At 43.6% G+C, this 16,043-nt stretch overlaps 2 protein-coding genes across 16 annotated transcripts in view; both read right to left on the reverse strand.

Annotated features, from left to right (window-relative positions):
- Positions 1-10,326, reverse strand: part of LOC119652659 (RILP-like protein homolog) — a 45,648-nt gene extending 35,322 nt beyond the window's left edge. The window contains exon 1 of the mRNA XM_038056929.1: positions 9,573-10,326. Coding sequence (XP_037912857.1) covers positions 9,573-10,213 — 641 coding nt within the window. The 5' untranslated portion in view covers positions 10,214-10,326. The remainder of the gene's footprint in view (positions 1-9,572) is intronic.
- The window catches only part of LOC119652655 (tyrosine-protein phosphatase Lar), a 994,202-nt gene that overhangs the window by 368,200 nt on the left and 609,959 nt on the right, over positions 1-16,043 (reverse strand). The gene's annotated exons all lie outside the window — the stretch shown is intronic.

Below are 16,043 nucleotides of genomic sequence, written 5' to 3' on the forward strand. Positions count from 1 at the left end.
GGACCATGCCGCTAGGCTCGAATTACCCTACAACTCGCATTGCCGAAGCTGCGGAGAAGGAAGCGAAACCCTCATGCGCTTTCTCTGCGATTACCCAGCTCTGGCTCGAGTCAGGCTGCGGACACTGGGTAAACCATTCTTTGGGGACCTCAGTGAGATTTCTAGTTACAGGGTCGGAGAGCTGCTTTCCTTCGTGAATGCTACGCGCTGGCTCTGAAGATCCGAGCTAACTGGACTCCGCTTCCCTGTCCCTATAACAACAGTCACGGTCTTAGGAGTTTGTGGCATCAAAACGACGCACCAAAGCGCTAATTGGGCTCCTCGGAGCGGCCACTGATACCTACCTACCTACCCCCATCTATGAAATATCCATCTTTTCAGAAAGGTGTAGAGACACACCACAAAATTACGTCGTAGAAGTATTTCATCCAAAACTATCTCTACTTATACAGCTTCATTATTTTTCCAAGTCAGAGCATAACATTGCATTCAATTGAATTTCTTGACATCCAGCACTTTATCCTGTTCTCATATCCAGGACTTTACAGTAGGTTGCGGTCAAGCCGAGTCGAGTTTCTTTCTCCGTTCGTATAATATCTCAGCATCCAGAGAGTTCTCCGCTATTTTCATTTCTCATTCTTTTACTGAGTTTTAAAACTAATGTTCTAACTTTCACTCTTGGTGTCATCCTTTGTCCTTTTTTTCCAGAAACAAAAAAAAAACATCGAGAAGCAGAGATGTAAGAAATCTTATATCATAGACATTTGTTGTTGATTCAAATATCTTGCGTCGTCCTTTTCAACTTCCGAATCAAGGTTTTTCCGCTTTACTCAATCCTTTCTCTCTATAGACTAAACTGAAACTCAACGACGACAAGTTCACCAAGTTGGATGGCAAACTCTTGGTTGATTTCCTGGAAAAATAAAACTCAAAGGATTCTCCCACAAGTTTAATTATTGTTCCAGTGGGATCACAAAGATTGAAATTTGATTGTCCCAAGCATGATAGGAAAGTGGCTTCATCTTCTCCAGTTCCTTCTGGAGAATTGAATTTTCTTCTAATGGAGAAATTCTTTTTAAATAGTTTTTTTTTCTCTTTTTCATTCGCACTGCATCTGCAAAATGAAATTTCTATACGCAGAATTACGAACCGCTCGGATTTGTTGAAGACACAGGATCCGGGAAACCGAGCACCTGCAGGAGGGCTTATAAAAACAGACTCAAATTTCTGAAAGTTTTCCTGTATAGACTATATAACTACATTACCCTGGGAAGTATCTCATTGCCTTTCGTAACTATGAAGTCGAGAATGACTAGCGCCTCCTGACTCTTCGGCACCGTGCACAAGGATGAGGTTATCGCAATTCAGTGGAAAATGTTTGTTAGTGGCACTTGCTCGAAGAAAGTTCAATTTGCATTAACTTTCAGCTGGAATTAATTGATACTGTCATTTTTAGACGTAGTCGCTACGGGAGAGATGCCATTATTTAGGTGCCTATATTCGCACAACTATGAAGATTTTGATTGGTAGTTTGTGCTCCATTATTTTGAGCCTTTTTCTGGAAAGCACAGCTTCTGATTCTGCTTCTATCTCGGTAAAGGTAGGACGATTTTGAGTTATATCTTATTGGGACATTTTGATCCAAAGTTGAACTGTTTCCCAGCTTCTATCAGAATCAATTCGGCTTAAATTGCTCCCAAGGACCTGTTAAGTTTGCTGGGTTACTTACAGATGTTTGTCGTCAACTTTAAATTCATACCCCTTACTTTGAACCCAGGTACCATCCACTTTCAGTAATCTATTTCGTTCAATTTCACTAGCCAATATTTATCCAGGAGAGGTCAATTGAAGTAGAATTACTTTCCGACCATTGTATAGTCCTTTCCATTAATGGCTCCGAAGTGAATAAACAGAATAGCACCCCATTGAAATCGTACATATTCCCTTTGCCTCATCCGAGATGCAAGAAAGCAAGCAAAGATTTATGTACAGCTTTAACCCGAAGTTGAGCTTCATTTCTCTGCCTCTATTTTACGGTCAACTATATTTCATTCTACAAACAAATGAAGACGATGAATTCCAGACTAGCACATACTGAGCACTCATTCATCATTACCCATAACTTACTCGAAAGGATATACAGGAAGCAAGTAAGTAATTTCTGCGTATAATTCTTCTTGGGAAGATGAAAAAGCCAGTCAATGAATCATCCATACAATGGACAGGCCATGCTTTGTCATAACCGTTGCGAAGATTATCTCCGGGAACGTAGAGATTAAGGAGGGGAGGAGGATAATTGAATGGAAGCAGGAAGTGTGAATTCTTATCATTCCCATTAGATTACAAATTGTTGGCTTCATTTTGAAATGTAGGGTTTTGTGAGTTAGATTTTGACTCGTCTCATTCAGGTGACGGAAGTCTATTAGTTGAATAAGAACATCGTTTCGTTTGCCGAAAAGGACATCTAGAACTAGCTGCCGAGATTTTAATCTTAATAACTTTACAAATGCAATCTCAGTTCATCTTCAATACCTCCCGAAATAACGTCGAATTTTGGCTGAAAACTAATGCTTGATTGAATGCATATTCATAATAAATTTGTTAAAATCAGAAATTAAGGGTTCACTAGTAGTACCCTTGTACCCTTCGCTGGTATTAAGCGTTGTCACCACCAATGGTACTAACGTAGCGCAACAACAACAACAAAACATGTGTTAAATATTTCATCCTGGGAAACTTCGAAAAGATAACGTAGGACGCATTCAAGTAGTGACTGGCCATGGTGTCCTCCAATTGAAATACTCGAACCCAAGTACGAATCGTAGTCAATGATCGTAACGGGCAATGAATTCAAATCGCCATGGAACTCCAGGGAAATTCTATGTGAACCCACAGCGATCGGGACGGAGGTAGTTTTGATGAAGTTGCAAAACTAGATGGTGCGCTCGCACCAAAGAAGTCCCTGGAGGATCTAATCCGGCGATTTCAAGCGATCATAATCTCTCTTGAAGCGACGATTAAACAAACGTTTAATGGACCTAACCCTCAAACGATGTCAGCAACTCAGCAGCATTAACCAGATACGCTAGACTAAGCACCCTGTGCACAGGTCTCTACAAAAACAACAGCACAAGCTCGTGCTAAACCAACTACAAGCCAGCCTAAGGCGACCAAGCAGGTGACGACACAACCGCCATCGATTAAAGCCAAAGAGGTAGGTTGAAAATTTCATTGCTCATTGTGGTAGTACTACTAAATGATTTTAAACAAATCAAGCAGAACATTTTCGCCCCCTTCCTGACAATCACTTTATTAAGAAAGCAAGTAATTCTCACCAAATCATTACCAAAACCCCCCCAACACTACTGTACGGTCAAGAAAATCCTTCTCTGGTGGAGAACAAAAATAAGTTCTTCACCTACACCCTCCCCTTCGAAAAGAGAACCAGTCTTATTCCAGTTCAAGAAATCACCGACGAACTGAAGGAACAGAGATCGTCCAGCATTGTCAACCCTTTGTCACGATCTGGACAAAAAACGATGAATGTCTAGTTGGACCTCTAGCTGATCACAATACTATGCTCAATGGCGTGAATATTCTTGAGTTATTCTTCAGAGGACTTGACTAGTCCTCCGCTTCGAACAAATCAAGAACAAGCGGGTGATCCAATGCAGGAACTGCCAGCGTATGGGTCATTTGCCAACCAACTACCGCTTAACCAACCGCTGCGTCAAGTGTGATCAGTTTGACGGTCCGGGTGAATGCTTCAAAGCAAAGGAACAGGCACCAAAATGCGTTAATTGCGGAAGCAAAGACCACCCTGCAAACTATCGAAACTGCCCAAGCTTCGTTAGGGTCGTGGCGAAGGGAAATATTGAAAAGCGAGCACCACCTTGCGCCTCCCACCCATTCAAATCACTGGAGTATCGAGCCATGCTATTACCAACCCGGCTTTCACACATCCGTCCGTGTCACTCCCCATGCGAACGGACAACACACCACCCGTCGAGTTCCACCCAGTAAGCTCCATTAATATAACCAACCCCAATTTCCTCGATTTTACCAGGAAGTTGCAGGTATCCCTGCAGGTTTTTACGAGACGGTTTGCATTCTGACTTCTATCAATGCATGTGAGGATCAACGACTTGAGCATCGACTTCATCATCGACCGCACTAGCTGACACGAGTTCGATTTGTTTCTTAACGAACAGAAGCCACACACAAATGTGGCTTCCAAGTTGCACTATAAATACAAACCCATTTTTCCCAATTTCAACTTTTCCCATACTGACCGCCCATAATCTTCCTCCATCGACGGTGGTACAGCCATCCTTATCACCGAAAAATTCCTGTCTTACCAATACTTCCCACCCGCGAACGGCATCAAATCAAACGAAATTACTCTTATTTCCTTTGAAACCCAGTCCTAACCAGTTCTTGATATCCATGATTTCCAACGGTTTCAATTTTTTGCGCCTTCCAACCAAGAGCGCAAAGTACATCCTAGTACCTGAAGATAGTTGGAGACCTCAAAGTCGGCTTGGTTTCATCCACGGTCGAACCAGAATGTCCCACTTTAGTCCAACCCTTCCTACCTTCCATAAAGGTTATTATCACTTATATCTGGATCACTTGATCATTTGGAATAATCGTCCCCAGCATGAGAGACCGCTGTACTCCTCGATATTAGACTTCCCGAAAGAACTATCCGCCATCCGAACAGTCCGCCAGTACACTGAAGAAATTCAACAAGTATGCAGCAAACTGATTCCAACTCGTTCCCTCAACTACCGTAACTTCATCTCCCTCCACAATGATACTCTCGATGATATCAAATTCAAAAAGACTATTCGAGAAAATATTTAGAAATATTCTCCACAGTCTTTTCACTTCAGTCAAGACGAAGAATCCGCAACTTTGACCGGTCAGTCGGCCAATGAATTTTAACCCTAACATATAGTCAGTTTATAATGCCCCTCCAATATCCAATTGAACCCTGGCCCGCTTCGCCTGGTCGAAACAGTCGAACAAACCCCCAAACCTACCCTAAATCATCCCCCTTCCTGAAAAGGCTAACATCCTAGCAAAACACTTCCTGCAAGCACACACGACCAGATTTTCGAGACGGATATCAGCGAATCAACTGCTTGATTTCAATCAATCCCATCTTTTGGCCGCACCTAAACTATATAAACCCTGGTTACTCAGCCCTTCAATAACCCGGATCACCGAGAGAATATCCCACCTACTTAATTTGCCACACTGAACATCGTCACTATGTCGATCGTGGCCTCTGAAAATAATCAATTAATCCTGATCTTTGTCATCCATAGTCATAAAAAATTGTGCTCCAAGCAATTATCATCCACTTCCTCCTCAACGCCCATTTCCCCATTGACTGGATGAGTGCTCGTATAACTCCCATCCCAAAAAATGAAAACCATTTTAATCCCGACAGTTACAGAACTATCTCCATTCTTTGTGGCTGCGCCAAGATGTTCGAGCGGATCATTAAGTCCAGTATCTGTGACTCCTAATGCACATATCCAGTTCACCAACCTAACCGCTCGTTTGAACACGCGTTTCTTCTCTTTAAAACGGATATTCTTCTCTGTATTAACAAGAAAACTCCAACTATGGCCTCCTAGACCTAAGAAAAGCTTTGAACTCCGTATGGTAATACGAGCTCGATTTATGCTTTTTGAAATTCTCAACTCTCATCCCCATCCCTGTAATCAAATCCTTAGTTTCCTAGATGAGCGAAAATCCCAAGTCAACATCCAACACCTTTCATTCCCATACATAGCAGCAGGCATTCCCCAGGTTCAGTCCTTTCAGTCACCTTGTTTTCACCGCTGAACTAATTCTTTACACATCCACCAAAAATATCCCATTCGGCTCGTCTTGGTCGTCGTTCGGACAACCTTAACAGGTGCTTTACCCATTGGAAACTATCCTTAATTCCCAAAAGTGTGAAAGAATTTTGTTTCGTAGAAATATGAGGATCACTTCGAAAATAAGGAGAGATATTACCATCCTTTCCTCAAAATCCATGACACGCCCATTCGCACGGTGAATGAAGTCACCCACCTATGAGTGACCATGAAGTACGTCTTTCTGACGTATCCCATGCTTCGAAGGTACTGGAACCTATAAATCCCTGCATCCTGTCCTAAAATACAGTGACCCCAAAAAATTAAGCTGTTCTATCGCAAACAGCTTAGCAGACCTCTCCTCATCTTTTGCTTCTCCTTCTGGTCGGATACTTCCTCGTCCTAATTAGTACTCCATGATTTACAAAAACAAAGACTATCCCCAACCGAATTCCGTTATAGGATTCTTGTCATCAAACTCCCCGCATCGACGTTGTCCTCGTTTGTCACACCATTCATTTCCTAATCAAATGTCAGGCATACCTCAATTCATGAACGAGAAAAAAAGAACGTTGAAAACAATCTTCGTACTGATTTGTCCCAAACCGTCTCTCTCTCCAAGATAAAATAATCTTCTACTCCCCGTCATAATTTACCAAAACCCATCCTTGGTACCAGACCCTAGCTCCTAAACCTGAACCCCTTCCTGTATGCAAAATGATAATGGATAATAATAATAATAATAACTCCGCCGAAGCCGGTCCCAAGCCCGGTTGTGAAAGGAGGAGGGATGGATAGCTTCAGTCTGAATGGCTGTACGCCACCGCAGCGTCTCAGGGGGTAGGTGAGGAAAGTGCAGGAACTTTGCAGTCTTGCAGATTACTCACTAAGGAAGCTATCTACACACCTGGCAGCTAGGGATAAAATGCACCACCAAAAATGAGAAGAAGGAGAAATTTAAGGTCCGGTACGGATAACCGGCGGGAGTCGTCTGACTTGGTGACTGGGTCGGGCTCTCGTAATGGACAGCACGGCGTCGAAACCGCTAGTCGTGGGGCGATTCGACGTCTAGGCGCCACGACGACCAGGAGCACAGCTCCGCCTGCTGCAGCTGTTTCGCCACAATCTGTGGCGACCACTTCAGCAGGTTCGCGTAGGAAGCGGATGAAATGGACTGAAGAAATGAACCTCTTCATCATCCGCTCCTACTACGAAATAACGGCGGGGGCGGGTACAACATCTTACCGCCCATTGTTGCACCAGAGATTCGTCGAGCGTTTCCCGCAATTCGCGCACGTGACTGTGCAGCGAGTCGCAGACCAGTACCGCTTAATTACTCGCAGGGACCCAATCCCGGCCACCATCAGGGAGCGTGTTCGACTTGAAGTCATCGGGGAAACTGGTGACCGAGAGTCGATGGGGCCAGAGGCGACGGCATCAACAACACCACGCCGCACTGCAGGCAACAGGTTCAGTACTCGCCGAAGCACTCTTCTCCACCGTCCAGCTGAGGTTTCCGCTGAGGTTCGGGACGAATTCCAAAGAGCGTGTATAGAATTCTCGGATATGGATCCTTTGCATAGATCAGGTATTCCCAGGCTCTATGCATCTCCAGCAACTCCGAGAATTCTATCTCAAATCAATGATGAGATTGCATCTCGACTGTGTGCTGATATGTCGCTGCTGCAACTACAATCACTTGTGTATTGTGGTGCAGTTGCGGCTATCAGATTGCACGGTCAGAAGATTCGCTTTCGCGTTATTGGTTTGAGTGACAAAAGAGATCCACCATGGAAAATTCGTCTGGAACGTCGGCGGGACTCACTAAGGCAGGACATTGCTAGACTGATTCAGATCAGCACTGGCAATGCCAGCCGACGGGTGAGAAATAAAGTGCAGAGGGTTTACCGGAACTATGCCATCCCCTGTGAGACACCCGTTGTTGAAATTCTTGACACACTAAAACAAAAACTTTCTGTCATATGCAGTCGGTTACGACGGTATGGCGAAAGTTACTCCAGAAGTGTCCAGAATGCAACATACGCGAGGAACCAGCGGAGCTTTTTCAGATCTCTCAACGAATCCCAACAGAGCGCCCAGACAATACAGTTCTCGGTGACGGAAGCGAAAGAGTATTGGGGTGGACTTTGGGGGTTACCTGCCCAGCATGCTGAGTGGATCACCGCCGAAGGCACCCGCCATGCCAATACACCTGGCATGAATTTCGCGGATGTTACCGAAGAGGAAGTTCGACCAGCCATAAACAGCTCGAAGAACTGGAGGGGCCCAGGTCTGGATCGGGTGCAGAATTTCTGGTATAAGAAATTTACCAGCGTACACAGTCGGTTGGCACGCAGTATAAATGAGGTCATGAGTCGGTCGGAGGAATTTCCACCTTTCCTCACTGCGGGGATTACCTACCTTATCCCTAAGAAGGACACGGCGCAGGACCCCGCAGACACAAGACCGATCACTTGCTTACCAACCCTCTACAAATTCATCACGTCCATTATTAGTGGAAGGATCAATGCGCACCTCGAGACCAACAACATTCTGTCCGAGGAGCAGAAGGGCTGCCGAGCAACTCATTATCGACTCGGTAGTTGTAGGACAAGCAACTAGAAGCCAGAGAAACCTCTTCAGTTGCTATATCGATTATGCCAAGGCTTTCGACAGCGTTCCGCATACCTGGCTAATCGATATCCTACATCTGTATCGCATTTATCCGACACTAATAAAGTTTTTGGCGACAGTCATGGAAGGGTGGCATACTACCTTATCAGTCCGTACATCTGAGGGTGCTAATACCTCAGAGCCCATCCGTATACGGAGGGGCATCTTCCAGGGGGATTCATTGAGTCCCCTTTGGTTTTGTATGGCACTGAACCCCCTTTCATGGCTACTGAATGATGCTAGAGGGCATGGTTTTGCAATAAAGTATGGCCTACGTGCTAAGTGCGAACTGACACACTTGATGTACTTAGATGACATCAAGCTGTATGCTGGTACTGACGACCATCTTAGAAGTCTGTTGCGAATAATAGCAACATTGAACGGAAATACATGGAGAAGGTGAACTATGAGCCATTGGCTCGGGAAATCAAAGAAATTTGGCGTGTCGAGCGGGTGGTTGTAGTTCCCAGAATATTGTCAGCTACAGGTATTGTACCTAAATCCCTGACGACTTCCCTTGATGTCCTGGGACTTTCGCACAGTCTGGTTCAAACCATGCAGAAGTACACCATTCTGTATACGTGCTCGATGTTGCGGGGAGTACTTGACGGATTCTCCCACTGACCTACAACCGGCCACCACCACCAGTGCCCCTTTTAGTTTTCAAGTAGGTAGGATCGTCCGAGCCTAAATGCTTGGCACTTAGTGCTAGTATTAGGTAAAATCCGGCATCTGCCGAGATTGTGATAACTCGGAAAATAATAATAATAATAACGAGTGGATAAAAAATCCGATTTTTCCGGGCCGATCTTGGATTAATTAGACACCTTTGCCGGTTGCGATAGTCCTATTTACTGCAAAGGAAGCCAGAAAAAAACAAAACAACACATGTAGTCATTATATTTTTATTTAGGAAAATCAAACTCAGGAATTACATATAGAATCCTTGGAAAAGGATTACATTGCTTACAAGTCAGCTCCCCTAAAACCATTCAGTCCAGTCCAGTCCAGTGTAATCAATCTGCTTCATCGTCCTGATCATCATCATCATCATCTTCATCTTCAAGACCATCGTTTTCACCAAGCACTCCCGCTAGGCTGTAGGTTGGATTCAAGTCTTTCAGAGACTTTTCGCAATCATCCTCCATCTTCTTCATGAACTCCATAAACACTCCAGTATCACAACGATCCTTCACCCGTTCCATAAGGGATGCAGTCACCGCTTGTGCTGTCTTTATGGCATTCTCTAACTCCAGACTAACCTTCTGATTTTGGATAACAATTTGATTCTGAAGAAACTCCCGACGAGCACGACGAAATCGCGATTTTCGGGAAGCTTCATTATTCTTTTGACGTTGCTCCGCTGACCGCTGGGAACATTGAGCTACGTTTCTGGCCATTTGCTCCTTGTACTCATATTTGGCGTACTTGCTCTGGTCCAACACCACTTTAGCCGCTTCTATAGATGCTTTGATTCGATTTTGAAATTCTTCCTCAGCACGGAGTGTTACGATATGAGGATCCTTAATCATGTTCATAATATCCTCGCTCGGCATTGGGATCACTTCTGGAGTAGAGAGGAGAACAAGCCCTGCAGCAGCTTCGATTTCGGCTTCTGTACGTTCCGATTTAACGGGGGTTGATTCCATTTTTTTCGGATGAGGCATTTTACTAATTTTATTATTCAAAATAGTTCCGTAATTGATTAAGGATATTTATTCCTGTTTTAAGTTATTCCACTTGCAGTATTTGTCTACTTTGTGAGATCAATGCTTCGAATGTACTTTCACTAAGAAGTTCACATTTTATATCGTTTAATTTTCCAACTTTCCACATTCTACCCCTTTAAAATTAGGACCACATCGGCTTCCAGTTTTAGGGTATAGCATTCCTATCCCTCCATGCACACTAGAATTATTTTAACTCTAAAAGTTTCCAGAGAAAGCAATAATCAAAGACAAAAATATGAGCCCACATTCCAATTCTTCTTGACTTTTAGGCAGACTAGGAATTTTTATTTGGTATGGAATCATGGTGTGCTGACCTGGATGCCCGGTACGGTTTATTATTCTTTCACTGATTTCTTCTTCTTCTTTAGCCTTTGCTCCGTTCAGTAGTGCGTTCAGCTCGCCTCATTCCATTTTTCTGGAATTTAGGTCCCTGTGGAGCCGAGAGGCCTCAAATCACCATCTAGCATACCAAGGCATCGTTATTTCAGTCGCCAGTTTGGTCGTTTCCCATCGGCTTCAATGTTCAGATTATTCTTAGCAAGTGAGCTTGACACCATCGAACACTCCTTTTCTCGCGATTTTTTCACAATTGATGCAACCCCATATTTCCCATGCATGGCATGTAACGCCAGTGCTCTACTGCTACACTTTTGTGTCCAATATTGCGGGGCGTCGTTTATTGTTTTTGATAGTCCGCCAACACAGCCATAGAAACGGGTAGAGTGGGGTCAATTTACTGCTCATTATTTAATATGACGATCAGAAAAAATTCAAGTTGTGGAACGCCCCTTACTTCAAGTTAAATTACCCAATTCTCGTTCGGTCGCTGGCATTGACAACAAGCGAGAAGCTCATTCCACTTTGACACAAGTTGCTCGAAATAAGATTTAGTTGTGCCACAGGAAGACATGCTTTACTTAGGGTAGTATGTAGGGCGATGGACGCTTGGTGACCAATGTGACAGTGGTGAGAGGGTGCTTATTTGATAAATTCTCTCTTTACTCTTCGGATGGACGTAAAGCTATCAAAAGCAGGGCACAAATTCCTATAGCATTAGATGCTACGACAAAGTATTCCTGATGATTTGTGTAGTACGCAGTCAAACATCTTTTGTAGATCCAACATTACTTTCTTTCCCATTACTTCTCCTTCAGTAGGGCACAACTAATGGAAAAGAGCACCTCGCGCTCTACAAGACACGCCTCACTACCATCACAAGCCGATTGGAAAAGGTTGAAAGGTTCCTCCCACATTTCCAAGTACGACTAGCACAAAGGCAGTAAGGGCTTCTAATTTTTAGGATAGCGCTACTCTTGGATAACCATTTTGAAACTCAAGGCAGTCATAGCAAATGAAATAGGGCATTTCGTCAGTGAATTGGGGATGTACTGTAAAAAAAGAAACAACAGAAGATTAAGATCCCTGCCGAAACCGAGTAGGGAAACCAAATACTCCATTGAATCGGTACCTAACTACGCCATTAATAAATAAAGACCAGGACCACCAATTGAAATTACAGGAATGAAGATTGGAAGTAAGATAGCGAAAGTTGTAGAGCCTAATAGTGAGCCTAGTTGCTCCTCCAAGGAAATGAAACTGGTCAAACAATTGAAAAAGAAGGATAGATATTACCTAATAACGGATAAAGATGACGCATTAGTAATTACGGTCAAAAAGGAATATTATAGGCAAGAATGTGGGAAACTAAAATTCGGAAAATACTTTGAATTAAGAGCCAATCCATTGGTGGATTTGATTAACCGAGTAGAAAAGGCACTGAAGGAATCGATTATACCGAACAGCTTAGAATGCCTAACATGGGCCTTCTGAGAGTTAGGTGACATCCAAAAATTAAATCCTCACGCAACCACAGGACAAGGTAAAGAAAAGGCCGTCAATGTCGCAAAGCCGCGGCCACTACAAGATACAGCCATAAAAATGGATTTCAGCCAAACTTAAGCCATTAGTTTAGTTAAATGGGGGGAGCCGCAGCTCCGAGCACTCAGGCCATTATTAGGCCCATTGTACTATCCCCGTAAGTTGCCTATTCAATGGCTTCCCACCTACGGTGTTCGCAGGCTTTAGCGAATCTGAGAACATTCTCAAGAGGCAGAGAGTGTGCAGATTCTTCATTGAAGAAAACCGTGCCAAGGTGTCTTCGTCTGAGATCTGAGGATGTCGGGCAGCTGCATAAAAAGTGCAGGGCTGTCTCCTCCTCCTCGTCACATTGGCTGCACACAGCCGAAACCACTACCCCAATCTTTTCCATATGGTAGTTTAAGGGACAGTGTCCCGTCAAAAGCCCTACTAGGATTTTCACTTACTTAAGCCATAGTCTAATAAAGAAGATACCGGTTACGAAAGTTCGGAATCACTTGACAACTTTTTTCGAACAAGAGACGATCAAGACAAACAAATAACGAGCCAGCATAACATAGTCGACCCGAGTATTCCCAGACTTGCGACGAATCTTGGCTAAAGAAGGTATCGAGGTGGTAGGATCAAGCAGAAATCATACTTTCAAAGAGCTAATGAAAAAGACCCTGGGAAGCATCAGGAGAAAAGTGGCATCTATAGAATGTCTTGCGAGGATCGCCAATATATGTACATTGGGCAAATTAAACACCTAGTCAGCACGTCGGTTAGGGAACATTTTAAAGGAAGCTGAGGTAGTAAAACGGGGCAAAAAAACATACATCAGTTCAGTAGTCGCACGGCACATTGTAGTCTATGATAATAAAATGGTAAAAGTGGAGGCGCTCAAAAAGGTCAAACATAACAAATTGGAGCCCTTCGAGGGTTCCTTCATCGGAAAATGACATCAGGAGGATCGTGGCTGAGTGTAATGACCTGCCGCATACTTGAACACAAAAGCATACGTTCTTTTTGACGCTGAGCCCGGCATAGACTTTTAAGTTCAAGACCATTGACCAGGAACGAAAATTAGCAGGCTATTCGATTGACAGCGGAACAGCTGGACTGGAGTTGACGGTGTGTCTTGAAGTGAGTGAGACGTTGACACGAATTTTTATAAAATATCGGGCGATGGCGCGTTCATTAAATGTAAATCTCGAAATTTTCAAACTTTATTGAGGAACACCTAATACCGTGCATAAGTGATATTTTTACAAAAAAACTGAACACAGAATACATTTCCACATCTTTACCAGAAATCGAGAATTGATAAGTTAGAGCATGCCCTCTTTTATTTTCCTGAGAGTTGTCATTCTTCCGACATCAGCTTCATTGAGATCCTCCTCCAAGAAACAGCAGACATGGCGGGAGCTTCAGTGTTCGGAGTAGCACCGGATCAGAGGAGTCCAGAGTGTGCTGAAAGGATAGCACAGTACAAGCAATCGCAATCCAATTCCTCACAAATCGGAACTTTAGAGGACGACCTACAATTTTAGGATGCAGCTGTTCTTCTGTGATAAGCACACTCCTTTCTTGTAAGGAAAATCAGATTTGTGGGAAATTGGTCTGCATGGGAATTTCGGACTGGTGACCTCAATCTGACGTTTTGCGTAGGGAATTTCCTGTGCGTTGTGCTGTAGGGGCCACGACTGAACGATGGATGAATACGTTTTCCTCTGCCCGGGATCTTGTTTTGATGTCTGGACGCGCTCAGTGTTTTGAAAATTGTCACAGTTCCGAACTAAAACTCGATCCTGGATTTCTCCAACACGTTCGACTCAAGGCTGCTTTCACTTTTAGCTTCACTTGTTTTTGTCGCAGCGTATGGGAATTTGGTTCAGTTCAGTATCCATGTGAAGTCCCCTGGAGAGCTCCTTGAGAGGGACCTGTATTTCGTGGTATCTGATTGATATTTGTTTTTTTTTCTTACTCTTATTTTCCAATTTTCATTTTCCTAATTCTGCTCTTCTTATTATTTATATTTTCTTATTTTAAGTTTCTGTTCTTACTTTATTTACTGCTCTGAAGTTATATCTTGTTCTCATTTTTGAATTACATATGAAAGTGAATCCGAAGGAGGACCTCCTCTTTAACTCCGAAAAACTGTCGAGAACGGACATTCCTCAATATTTATTTATTTAATGAGGACAATACACAGAAAGCAAATTTCTTATTACATATTGTCCTCAGAGGGAGGAGCAAGTAAATGGCATAGTTTGCGCTTAAAGCTAGACAGGGACATAGAGTCAAAGGAACCAAGCTGTAGGGCATTGTAGGACCGGCAAAACCTCGGGATCGGAGAGTGAAAGTAAATCTCGAGCTCGGCGAAGGGTACATAAAAAATGTCCGCATTACGTGTGTTATGAGACGAGGCGATACGGAGAGTAATATCCGAGTTGGCGGAGCAGTCCATCAGACCATTGCAGAGTTCGAAAAGAGTACACATATCAAGGAAGATACGGCGTTGCTGTAGGGAGGGGAGATTGAGGGTGCGAAGTCGTGACGGATAATCAACCCGTGGAAGGTTCTTTTTGTAAAAGAGGGTCTGGGTGAATTTGCGTTGTACAGCTTCAAGAGCGCGGCCGTCACGGATGCGGTAGGGGGACCAGACTACATAGCAATATTCAAGGATGTTTTTGACAAGGGAATTGAAGAGTGTTAAGGAGGGCTGGATTGAGGTAAAGTCGGACGAGAAACGTAGGATAAAACCAGACATTTTGGAAGCTCTATTGATGATGTCAACGAAGTGGGAATTGAAACGAAGTTTATCGTCGAATATTACACCCGGTCTTTGAAGGAGGTCAGTAGTGAAAGGGGTTGACCACTGAGAGAATAGGAAAAGGATGATGGGGAGGGTTTCAGGGAATAGCGCATCCAGTGGCATTTGTTGACATTCAGTGTTAGCTTGTTGACCGAACACCAACGGACTAAATTATCAAAGTTGGATTGTAAGAGAGCACAGTCCAATGGAGACGAAACAGAGGCAAACAATTTAAGGTCGTCTGCGTAAAGCAAATACGGACAGGTGAGGATGGAGGCGAGGTCATTGATAAAAAACAGGAAGAGTAGGGGGCCAAGTGTAGAGCCTTGGGGAACACCAGAGGAAGGAGAGAAGGAACGAGATGAGTGACCATGAAAAAAAACTTTGCAGGAACGGTATGAGAGATAGGAGGAAAGCCAGGAGATGACTGAGGGAGGGAAGTCTAGCGAAGAAAGTTTAGAGAGGAGAATGTTATGGTCAACGGTGTCAAAGGCTTTGGAGAAATCAGTATAAACAGCATATAATGGCCTGAACATGTCAAGGCAGGGTGGAAAACATTAATCGAGGACGTGATCCGTCATTGATCCTCCTTTTCGGAGTTTTATGGCTCCATGCGCGCGGTCGAGCCGTTTTTTTAAAGTTTTATTGAAAACAAGGTTTTGTTGAAATCGATTCACGGTCTGTCTGTCTGTCATACGTATTTTTCTCGGAAATGATTGCACCGATTAACATGAAATTTGGTGGGAAGGTGAGAACTGTGACTTCCCATGCATGCGATGAATAACATTGCTGCACTTAAGGGAGGGAGGTCCCCAAATATTTGAAAGAGGGATGTGAATTTTTTTTACCGAATATAGTCATGTGGGAGTGTCGAATGAAAGGTATCGATTAGTACCTTTCCAATCAGATATTAGTTTTGACATTAGTTGCAAAGGAACATCAATAGAAGTTTCGTCCTGTATTAGCTAAAAAAGAGAAAACCTTGGTAATTTGAGAAACTTTGCTAAAAAGCACAATGGGTGTTCCGACATGCCACATACTGAAGAACACTTGCTCAAAAAAATTTGGGATCCGTTGAGTCCCAAAGCATTG

This window comes from Hermetia illucens, chromosome 3 (assembly GCF_905115235.1).
Source record: "Hermetia illucens chromosome 3, iHerIll2.2.curated.20191125, whole genome shotgun sequence".
NCBI classification, from domain to species: Eukaryota; Metazoa; Arthropoda; class Insecta; order Diptera; family Stratiomyidae; genus Hermetia; species Hermetia illucens.